The sequence below is a fragment of the Falco rusticolus genome, chromosome Z (assembly GCF_015220075.1).
Source record: "Falco rusticolus isolate bFalRus1 chromosome Z, bFalRus1.pri, whole genome shotgun sequence".
In the NCBI taxonomy this organism is placed as follows: domain Eukaryota; kingdom Metazoa; phylum Chordata; class Aves; order Falconiformes; family Falconidae; genus Falco; species Falco rusticolus.
In genome coordinates, this window is record NC_051210.1 from 7,111,976 (window position 1) to 7,124,052 (window position 12,077).

Sequence of the window (12,077 nt, forward strand, 5' to 3'; positions counted from 1 at the left end):
TGACTTGTGTCACTCTTAAGAGTAGAAAATGTCTATACTCTCAAAACTTGTGTGTCTGTTATGATTGAGTCTACAGATCAGTTAATACATAAGAAGCACTTTGTAGCAGAAGAGAATATTTCCTCAATACAGTAATGACTTTCTTCCTCATGGCAGACCTTGCATTCCACCTGTTCTAGTTGCTGTTTTGACAAAATTATTTTGCTAGAATCAAAATACAAATACCAACCTAAGAAAAACCAGTCATTCTGTCTCCTTTTCCAAAAAGAAGAGAGGTAAGCCAGACATATGCCTGATATATATTGAAACAGGTATAGGTATATATTCCTCTTCCACTGTCTGTTTTGGGTTTTTTTAAGACAGTATGAACTATTTGGTACATCTGAATGGGGTTGAAATTTGCCTATGGTCACTTTTCATGTAGAATTTATTGGTCACCCTGCATTACTTGCAGATTTCTTTGTTAGTGTGTCACACCTTTTTTGTGAATTGGGTTTGTATTGTGTCACAGATTTTAAAGGTGATCACTTGCATAACTTCCCAAATAAATAAATTCATTCTCAAAGACAAGTTGTAACTTTTATAAGATTATATTTAAAGTGTTTTTTAAAATGTTGCACATAAAAAGTGGTGCTTTGCTTTGTCTTTCAAAAATCTGTTGACCATTCTCTTAAAAGCTGGTCTTATTATCAGATCATGGATAAAATCTTTTTTGAGTATTTTAGTAATTCTTTTGGAGAATAGCTTCTGAATCTGCAACAGCAGAAAAAAAAAAGTCTGGAAGAGCTGTCTTCTAGATAGCTCTAGATACACAGGTTTGTATATTCTTGTTTTAAAGCTTCTTCCCCCACACCCTTTTCTTTTGTCCAGTTTTTTCAGTGGATGAATTAAAAGGGTTCATTTGTTCCATACCATCCCGCTGGCTTCAAATGTATGTTGCAGAAGCAGTTTTTAAAAGAATGTGTTTAGAGAGGAATATAACTGTTTCTACAGATCCTCTTTCTCTTCAGAAAATAGTAAGTAATTCTTCTACTCCATAATAACTTATCACACTTAAGTATTTTACAAGTAATTGAATTTATGAAAATCTTGGAAAATATCTTTCTTTTGTGGTCTAAGGTCATGCTCCTTGTATGCATTGTTTTCTACCCATACATAGGCTCTACTGCATTTAAATTTCTCTTTGCCCAAAATCTGGGTTCAGAACCATGGTAAGATTTTTCTTGCCAGAGAATTTGTAACACCTGATTAATCTGTTTACATGCAGTTAATATGAAAAGTCACAGTGAAAGCTTTTTAAAATAATGTCTGATGTAAATACATTATTGCAATATTACATTTGTAATTAAGGAAAATGCCAAATACAGTGTGATTTTTCCTGGGTTGTCTTTTCCTGTAGTTTTTTTGAAGAGGTGAGAGTCTGTTATTCTACTGGGTCCAAACACTGGTTACACGATTTTATGTATTTGAACCACAGTGTATTCCTGTGAATTTCTCTAAAACTTTCTCCTACTTGCAAACTTTTGCCTGCCTTCAAATCACAATTTGTGATAGTTGATGAGGAAACACATGATGAAAGCTTTGCAAGAAATTCTCAAAACCATGGCTGCTGGCAGGATACAGGCAAATTGAGGAGATCACACAATAATTACATGCCCTAACTTAGAGCCTCATTTCAGTAATTTTAATACTAATAACCAAACAGGATATGTAATCCATAGGTGTTGCTTTATATTCCAAAATTCTATAGGTAGAGTTGAAAAACAAATTTACACCTTTATACATTTTTTAAATGTAAGCTTTCCTGAATTTTATGGCTTATTGTGAGCAGAGAATATTGTTTATTAATATGTTGTGTTTAAACAGAGCTCAAACAAAAGACTGTCAGAATTTTAAAAATATACCAACTATATATCTAATATTTAACGTATGTTGCCAACACATATGCAGTAGCATTTGCTGTTTTTAGTATTGCCATGACTACTGATCACTCTCTGCAGCTACTTAAATGTAAATTTTTGTAGTGCTTGAAACAAGTTGCGGCTTCCCTTACTGTGCCTTCTTTCTCATTCCATACAATAAATATTGACTATTGTACAATTTGGACAGCTCTTCTCATACAGCATCTTATCAGCTAGGCTTTTCTCTGGGTTCAAATAGTGACCTCCTGCTCTCTGTGGTAAATGTACAGTGAAGGTGCACCTAAGGTGCCCCTCACCCCTCGCAGGTTGCCTGCAGAATCTACAGTAATCTGCTAGATTGTCAAACCCTTTTTAATATCTTTCTTCATATATAATAATTGTGTAATCGTTGAATGAGTCCCCTTGCTGGACTTTGTCCTATGCTTTTGCAGAACTGCAGAAACTTACAGCTTTTTCAGATGAGCTGTATAGGTGGGATGGAAGCTCTGTATTACTGGAAAGAAGAAAATATTTACAATATCCAAAGCTGTCTAGTAATAAGAGAGCACCTGAGAGGTAACTAGCTTACTGCCTTTGCAATGCTCAAAGGCTTCATCCAACCCCTCACCTTAGGAGAGATGAAGGAGGGGTGTGAGTATTTCTTTACCAAAATTTTTCCCTGGGTTTTGCTCCTTGGGTTGGGAGCAGGAAGCTTGTAAATACTTTCATTAAGTACCTGAGAATCCGTTAGCTTTACTTCAGTCTTATGTCCAGCTAAAGTGATGAACATTTTGTTAGCTACCAAAAACTTGAGAGGTGTCTAGAATTTCCCACTTTCTGGCTCAGAAACAACCCACTCACCACTGAGGCCAGCATAAGGAGTGAATTGCAAGAACACAACAAAAGATTGCGGAAGACAACCTTGAACAATCTATATGCAGCCATTTAGGGATCATATTTTTTAAAATTTAGAGCGTGGTGGATGACTGCTTTGCATCGAGCACAACAGAAGAAAATGACTGCATTTTAATATTCTGTATACAAAGTGATTGAAAATGTTACTTTTGCAACAGGTCTGTTCCTATTCATCTGCTTTGCGAGAGGTAGGGATGCATGCGACAAAGAATGTACATGAAGTAAAGAAAAAGAAAAGGAAAATAAGGCAACGGCCATGCCCCAAGTCTCAAAGGGCATTACAGATGCTAAATGGCGATAAGCAGAACCAAGTCAAAATGCTGCCTGATCTACCGTAAGTAATACCTATAACATCACCAGTTTTATTCTGCTTTGGGGGACAGCTTCTGACCTGACACATTTCTTGAACTTTACGTGACCTGTTTTGTTGTCTACAAATTACTGCAACTGACAGAAAGCTCCATTGTAAACCTGTAACACCTCTGGGCTGGGGTTCCCCCTTTCTCCGCATCCTCCATCTCAGTGGAGGTGGATGTGGTTGTATTCTCCCAATATTAAATTTAAAGGGTAAATAGAGGTTGAACCGCTCATAGAACTGCCTTTAAAGAAAGTTTAATTGTGGGTAATTTAATTTTATTACTGTTTAAAATACAGTTCTAATTAAATGACATAGAAATTATGTAATTAAGACATTTCAGAAATAACTCTGAAATGGATAGATCTGAGTGTGCTGTATATACACATCTAAAAGCATTAAGTACGTATACATTATCTTAAAATATGAAACAGTCATTTTAGACATGTCCCCTTTGCTTTCTTTTCAGTGACTTAAGTAAGTCCCTTCCATTGAAACAAAGGCTTAGAGCAAAAGCAAAAGTTAAAGTTGAGACTGCAGGCGCCGTAGAGAATTGCTACCTTTTGACTAAAGAGGTACATTTTTGCAAGAGGAATATTAAAGGTATTCTAGATATCTAATTTATGTTAAGAACTTTATATGATTAGAATAGACAGTTTCAGATTTAAAAATCTTGTCCTGATGAGTGCTGAAGTGATGGCTTAAGCCCAAGAATTATTTTCTTATGGTTCGTGTTTCTTTTTTCTGATGTCTATTTAAAAGGAGGAATTGTATATATGGTGGAATAAAGCTGCCTTCTTCATTCCCCTCCCCCTCCCAGATATTAAATACAGTGTACAGCTTGTGTGAGCTCATTCCAGTCTTGCCTGCCTTACTTTGCTAATCCACCTCAACCTGTGCTTGGTAGGATCAACGTCTTCTGATTTGAAAGTATAATTCAGTCTTCATCTCTTTCAGTCCTAGACATTTTGTGAACAAAGACTGAGGAGTATGCTATGTTACATAGCTGTGTTAAGCATATGGACTGTTTTCTTCCAGGCATTCAGCCCAGACTATGAAAGGCATTTGGCTTTTGTCTTAGCTATACTGGAACCCAAGTACCTAAGGAATAAAACAGCATTGCAGTAATTCATTTGCTTCCTACTTATTACACAAATTTCATAAATTGTACTTTGTGTGAGCCTTTACCTGAACAGAATTACTTGCTGGAACTACTTTTTCTCATCTTCATCATCAGAAATTTACCTGTGTCACTTAAAACACAACTATATTGACACCCAAGAGAAGGCTTAGAAAAAAAACTAGCAAAAGCAAGCTGAGATTGTTCAAAAAATTAAAAACAGAATTGTATCATAAACACTGAAGGACAAAAAAACCTCACCCTCTTTTGGGATTTAAGAGACTTTCAGTAACAGAGCCAGACCATGCATTTTTAAAATTGGTTCTCTTTCTCTTTATTGCTTTTGCAAGTAAAATTGATGTGAATTATTACATGCTGACTTCTACAAAGAAAAGTAAGCTGAAGGACTAGGGCAAAAAAACCCAAGAACAACAAAACCCCTACCTTTTTTTTTTTTATTCTTCCCCTGCCAAAATTGTAAGTAGTGTCTTCTGTTGAAAGAATGAGTATGGAGCTGACAGATTTACATAGTGAAAGTATTAATATACAAAATATACCATGTAAATCTTATCACAAAGGCAAAGGGATTTAGCCTGAGATATTTTTCATTTCTTAGATGTTTGTTGCATCATCTTTCACCTGGCATCAAGACTTTCCTCTGGCTCTTGTTCAAACCTAATCATTTAGTGAAAGCAAAACAGCATTTAGAATGAGTCTGAAGTTTTTATCATGCAGAAACTAATGGTGTCTTTACATATAAGCAGCAGTTCTCAGTTGCTTGCTGCTCAGTTTTTCACACTTCCTTCAGCTTTACATGGTACTAAGACTTGGGATTTTTTTTTCAGAGGATTTTCTTTTTATTATTATTATTAGGAACCGTTCATTTATTTCTCTCTCTTTTCCCCCCTCCCTCGCTACTGTAGCCAAGTCAGACAGCCTATTGAGAAACAGCAAACCATCTGTTAACGGATTTGAAGTTCTGAATTATACTTGAGTGTGTAGAGGCACTCGTGCTTAGCCAGAAACATTCATTTGAATTAAGCTATAAATGCTGTGTAAAAAGAACCATACATTTTAACGTAGGTTCATGAATAAATTTAAGGGAGGGCAACTGCACTCTAAAGTTTTATTGCTTCAAAACCCAGTATTTTTGGTGTTCTGTGATCACTTGGTGCTTTTATATTGTGATTGAAGCTTTAAACCTTGAACTGGGGGGAGATAATTCCCATGTTTAACCATTTGCAATACAATTTCATTGCTGGATCTCTGGTGGAACAGAAGCTCTGTGGGTTTTTTTGAATTTTCTTAAGAGATGGTTAAACAGGATAAAGGAAAATCTTACTCATTATTGAATTTTCTGGCATGTAGCCAGGTCTCCTAGTTCCAGGCACTTTGATTATTTTCTTTAGTTGCTATCTTGCCTAGTCTAGTGTAATCTATTAATTTTTTATGGTAGGAGAGACAGCCCTGCATAACGCTTGCATAAGTAACAAAGTGGAGAGATTGATTCAGCTTCTCTCTTCCCCTGGAACAGACATTAATGTTCAAGGTAAGTTATTCACTTTCTCTACAGAACTAAAAAATTAAGTCAGATAAAGAACTGCTTATTAATACCTGTTTGGTAATAAAGTTAATATTTATACTATTAAAACTGACTTTATTGTTTTAAACAACACAAAATAAGGGCTTTATAGCAAACACTGAGGAATGGTTAATTTATACCTGAAGTGTGTTTTAACATCACATCTTCTATTGATTTTCAAAAGTGCTATTTAATTTTTTTCAGATTTTTTCAATAGAATTTCTTGTTTTGAAATCACAAGCTGCCGCTGCAGCCATGATGAATACCAAAAAGTAAAGTGTTTTGCTGTCTAATGAATTACATTATTAACATTTTAGTACTACTTCTGCTGTTTTAAAACTTCCCTTGATTTATAATTCAGACTATGCTGGCTGGACGCCTTTGCATGAAGCCAGTTACCATGGCAGCACAGTGTGTGTCCGTGAAATTTTGCAACGTTGTCCAGAGGTAGACCTGCTCAGTCAAGTGGACGGGGTGACTCCTTTGCATGAGGCACTGTCAAATGGACATGTAGAAATTGGCAAGCTGCTACTTCAGCATGGGGGTGAGTGCATTTATGCTAAACTGGTTTAGGGAAATTATCCACTATTTTAAGTCCATATGAAGTTCATGGTGGTTTTCTTAATAGTTGCTTAAAATACAATGTTATTATGAAATATTTATTTTAAAACATTTTTAAGCCAAGCTGTTTTGGTCACAATAAAAATAATACTGTTTTCACACTTATCTTGATCAGCTGAATATGAAATTAACCAGGATTTTCACATTTTTTTCCAATATGGTAATGTTTTTATTATGCATTTTACACCATATGCATTGTAACTATATTCTCCAAACTCATTAATGAAGATAAAGATTACCTAGTCACCAAGCAAAGCTAAGGATTTTCTTTTGTTTTGATCTATTTTTACCGTGATGCAAAAATAGATCAGTAAATCTCTATATAATCATGTATTTCAACATAAATTTGTTCAGCATTTATGAAAATTAATGTGATGGTCTTTGAAGAACACAATTAGCTTGGTAATTAGTTTAAGAAAGGAATCTATATTGTAATCGTGATAACTGCTGTTTAGGGATAATAGTGGGAGGGATGCCTTAGTTTCTAAAAAAAGATACATTGCCCCTTAGGCAGACACATGATAAATGTTTTGAACAATATTTTTTGTTCAGTGACAGGGAGCTTGTATCTTGTCTTGAAATATACTGTATCAATATAATTAGTGTATTTTTTTAAAAAAAACAACACTGTGAAGAATGGCGTTGGATATCAACTCTTCCTTCTTTTAATTCATTTGCTAAAATGAGTATTTGCGATATCCTTACCATTGACCTCTTTTGTCAGTTGAATCTTTGTGTATTATATACTGAGGCCAAATTTTTTCAATAAAATCATTCTGTGTATAGCCATGAGGCAGAAGAATGCACTGTATTTAGATGGCTTATTACTTAATTAAGGCAGAGAAACAAAATTTCATTTCATTCTTGGCGTAAGACCCTCTTTATTTACAGTCTTCTCCTGCCCCCTAAAGGCTATTTCTGTGTCTGTTGTGCAAGCACTGGCTCATAATCAATACATTCCTCTGCAGTTCTGCCTCTGTGTTTGCTGAGCTTCGGTTCTCTGGCTCCCAGGTGTTTTATATATCTACTGAACCATGTATCTGATGTGCCAAGCCAATACCTGGGCTCAGTTCCATCGGTCTAAGTGATGCAGTAGCCAATATTATAGTAAACCCAGCTTCTCAACTGGAAATGGCATTGTACTGACAGATGTGCATTTTTCCTAGGCGATTGTGAAGAATAGGTAGTGGATGATCCTGTTCTCCTAGGGGAAGAGCTCTACTTGCACTTGCATTCATCAAGGTTTTCTGGCAACTCTAATGCTGCGTATACCCTTATCTTTGCCTTTGTCACACTCGGGGGTTTGGCCTGTCAAATAACTGACAAAACTATGGTAGGAAGCATGTTACCCATTCAGTGTGGATTTACTCAGCTCAATAATTCAGAGCACATCTCTGCAAAAACTTTTTCTGGTTCCTGTCTAAAAACCTTCAGCTTGCAAAGGTTTTTACATAATCAGCGATAGGGTAAAACAATACAGCTTTGGTCACAACAATGTTAAAACTTCTAGTATGGATATGTAATGCAGTGAATTACCTTTTGTAATTAAAATAAAATTAAAATTCTGAAAATGTATTAAGGTTAAAATTACATCGTTACTTTAGCATAGTAATTCAAATTTACCTAAGAAGATTCCTGATGTGTTCATCTTTGAAAAACACCACCTGTAGTGCATTAACAGCCTTCATTTTTTTTCTTAATGATGTGGCCTTTCCTAAACTTATCAAGACATCTGTAACCGGTTTAAATATTTAAATATTAATAGCTCCACTGTACTAATAAACAGGAAATACCCAAAGAATGTAGTATAATTGGAACAAGTAAAACATGTCCCACTTTAAATCTACTTACTAATTACTTCTTGCATTTCAGAAGTCTGTTAAGAGGAAATTTTGTAATGCAGTTGTTGAGGAGCATTTGGGGGAGACTAGGATTCCTACCTCAGTAGTTGTACAATAGTTGTACGTTGATGCACAGCTTAGGACAAGGTTGGCCACACCATCCAGAAAAGTAAAACAAAGACCATCATGGTAATGTGTCTTTAATTTGGAGTCAATGTCAGCAAATAACCTGGTCCGCAAAATAATAGAACTTTACAGCAGCAATAACATTACATTTTTACGTACTCCGTGTAAATTAAGACAATATCATAAAGAAACTGTTACAAAGGGTCTCTCTGCATGTTCTAGATTGTATTGCAAATGTGTAACACATCAGTTACTTCGACATAACAGTACAAAAAGGAATTTAAATAGACATCTAGCTTCTGGCTGAAGACAAACCAAGATCTTTTTCAGCTGCCAAATCAAATGTGCTGTTATTATTAATGTTTATATTTTCCCTGCAGGACCTGTCCTTCTACAGCAGAGGGACTCCAATGGAAATTTGCCACTGGATTATGTTGAGTCCGTACCAGTAAAGCAAGAACTTTTGAACGTTGTGCATCCAGGAGAGAGCACTGAAAGCTTCTATGAATGCACACAAGATTTTTGCAGTCAGCAGAAAGAACTGTGGTTGATTTTATTTAGTAAGATGCTGCTGAATTTTTGTTCCATTTATAATCTGTCCTCACCCTTTACTTCGACTCTCAGAGAGGTAGCTTGTTCAAATGTACTTCCAGCAATGGCTCGTGATATCTGTAAGATGAAAAATACATTTTCTGGGGATTGGTTAGTAGACACATATTTTAGAGAGCTAGAAACTTTTGAAAAACTACCACAGTTTCTTCAAGAAATATCGGAAAACATGCTTTTCTTCCCTGGGGAACAGAAGAAGACTTTATTAGCAGCTCTGGAAAACATGGCAGAGGAGTATCAGTTATTTACTTAAAACTTTCTAACAGTTAGCTTCCAAACAAGCCACATTAGTCAAATCTTGACTGTTAACCCTTGGTATTGGGCTAATTATCTTTTTTCCAGCAACCAAAGAAGTACAAATTTCACAGCCCTACATGAGCCGTACATGTTTAGCTCTCATGTTGTTAATACTTTCCTCTAGCAGAACCTGGAAGTCAGGTGCATTGATTCAGTGCATTGTTTAAATAACATTTCCCAGTACCACTGACTTACAGTGGTCAGACAGATCTGCGTGCCTGTGACCATCGCAAGAGGGTGCTGTATTAATTGCACTGAGTTAAACTTTGTATTTTATGTCCTGGAAATCTTTGTTACCGATCTCACACCATAATTCTCTTTGGTTTCCATAGGTAGTGACCCTAAAGTTAAAACATTACAGGTAACACTTTTTCCTTGAGAAAGGCTTGTGCCTATATATTGTAATATCCTTTAATAAAACTGACGTATCTGTCACTAAACAAAAGCATATGGAGAAGATATTCTTTCTATCCATTTTTGTTTTATTTATCCCTGTCCTGTAAAAATTCAAATTAAGTTACAACTTGTGAAATACAAAAAAGAAGGTAGTATGTCATTTACAGAATCAGTGTGCTGGCATTTCGCATGTCTGTGTTAGTTTGATAGAAATGGTCACACAAGGGCATGTGGAAAATCTTCTTCTCCCTCATCAGCACCATGGCGCTCATAGTCACGTTCACTTGTGCAGCGACTGACTTGAGGCCCAGATACTCGGGTGATTTGCAAAACTGCAGTAAGTACCACTGACTGCAGCTTTAAAACGATCAAGTCATCTTGCTCCTTTCCAGGACAGTGATGCTGTGAAGCGCCAAATCCGTCAGCCTAACTTACTGTGTCCTTGGCTTTGCTCTAACTTGTGTTGGCTTGCAGTGGTTTGATAAATCCATTACACTGGCAGTGTATAAAATGATCTTGTAACACTCCTGGGATTCCCTCAACTAAAGATGCCGGTGGAAGCAGGGGCACAAATCTAGTTATGCTGGCAGGTGAATTTACAAAGGATTAGACAAGACAGTTTATGTACTGGGCATCAGATTCTGAGACTAAGTATGCATCTCCTTAAAAATTACACCCCCTTTAATATGAGAGTTTTGTTCTCCATCCTGTGAATACATGCAAACTACACATGATAAATCCTCTAAACTAATCCTGTAACCTAATTTGGGATAGTGTGCTACATATTCTATCAGATGGTCCTTTTAATTAATTAAGAAAATCCTGTTCTGTTCTTTAAAGGTATCAAGGCTTATGTGGCAGCAACTACACAATTGTGCTGCATAGGGTTGGGGATGTGGAAGAGTTACGTGTTTTGGAGAGCCCTTATTGCACATTTATACAGCAACAACTATTCTTCCTGCTTTTCATCTGTAGAGATCCAGTGCCAAACTCGTTTCAGAGGAGGGTCTGGGAAGGGAGAACCTTCTAAGAGAAGTTTATCTCTTCCAAGAGAGAGGAAAGCGCTGCTTTAGAATAAGGGTACCTGACTTTCTCCTAACATTCAGTAATAGATCAGGAGTAATTTACAATCTTAGCCTTCACAGGGAAGGTACTAATTAGCAACATTTCCAATTCCAATTCTTCTATAATAGCAATTTATAATATTTCAAAAAGAACCCTAAAAGAAAGGGTGTGGATAATAGCTGCTTCTGAAATTGATGTTACTTGACTAGAGGGAGTAAGTTACATTGATGCAGCTGGCTTGCAGCACATCAAAACTTCCATTTAGCCTTTCTGCAGCTGATATATACGATCTCATAGCAATCCACTGAAGATGCTCAGACTGAGCTGGTCTTGGAACCAGACCTTCATTACAAATGTTCAGTGTTTATTAATGACTGATTATTATTTTTATACGTGCATGCAGAACAGCCTGTTCTAATAGAATAAATGGTCAGTGCATATTGGATTTGTTTCTATTTGTGCAATTTTTATTTTTCTTTAGTAAGAAAGCAGCACCCAAAAAACTGTGTCATATATGAGATGGATTAATAAATGTCAGAATTCTTTGTTGCAGGATGTGATGAAAGAAATGCTATGTCCATACTTTCTAAAGAAATGCATGTTTTGCATTAATTTGGCAATAGCAACATTTCTTTAGTCATGAGTTTGGTAGGTAATTGGGAATTTAAAGTAATTGGGACTCAGAGAACCACAGAAAAAGAATTCTAGTGGATCTGGAAAAGCAGATGTTTTAGAATATTCAGATGTAGTTACTGAAATGAAAACAGGAAAAGCATTTTTTGGTCTGATGACGATTCTGCTTACACATCCAAGATATTCCCACAATTACTTGCTATTATCTATTATGTCAATTAGATGGGGACGGGGCGGGGGGGGGGGGGGAAAGCACATCAGTCATTTGTAAGTCCTACTTACCTATTTAAACTAATTTCAAGTACATCTCTCCAAGATTCTTTAAAGAAAAGCAGATAACATGCAAAGTGAACATTATTAACATTGCAAAATGAAACATTCAAAAGTAAGCAAATGTCTGAATTAATATTCCACATGTAGCCCCAACTTAAATATTGTCTGTGTGCATCATCAGTCTTTAATTATATGGTGACACAATTTTGTTCTCTCTAATGTCCTTCCAGTTTAAGGATCATATACTTAAAATTTTCCTGTTATTTCCCAGTTATGCTCTTAACAGAATTCAGATGCTCTTAACAGAATTAAGTCTAATACATATTCAATTTTATACATACTC

General features: G+C 35.9%; 1 protein-coding gene across 6 annotated transcripts in view; it reads left to right on the forward strand.

Moving 5' to 3' along the window:
• Positions 1–9,812, forward strand: part of SLF1 (SMC5-SMC6 complex localization factor 1) — a 37,852-nt gene extending 28,040 nt beyond the window's left edge. For all 6 annotated transcript variants that reach the window (XM_037374646.1, XM_037374644.1, XM_037374645.1 and 3 more), the window contains 6 exons: positions 871–1,016; positions 2,975–3,150; positions 3,641–3,774; positions 5,748–5,840; positions 6,235–6,417; positions 8,842–9,812. In XM_037374646.1, the coding sequence (XP_037230543.1) occupies positions 871–1,016; positions 2,975–3,150; positions 3,641–3,774; positions 5,748–5,840; positions 6,235–6,417; positions 8,842–9,323 (1,214 nt within the window). In that variant the 3' untranslated portion in view covers positions 9,324–9,812. The remainder of the gene's footprint in view (positions 1–870; positions 1,017–2,974; positions 3,151–3,640; positions 3,775–5,747; positions 5,841–6,234; positions 6,418–8,841) is intronic.
• The last annotated feature ends 2,265 nt before the right edge of the window (positions 9,813–12,077 follow it).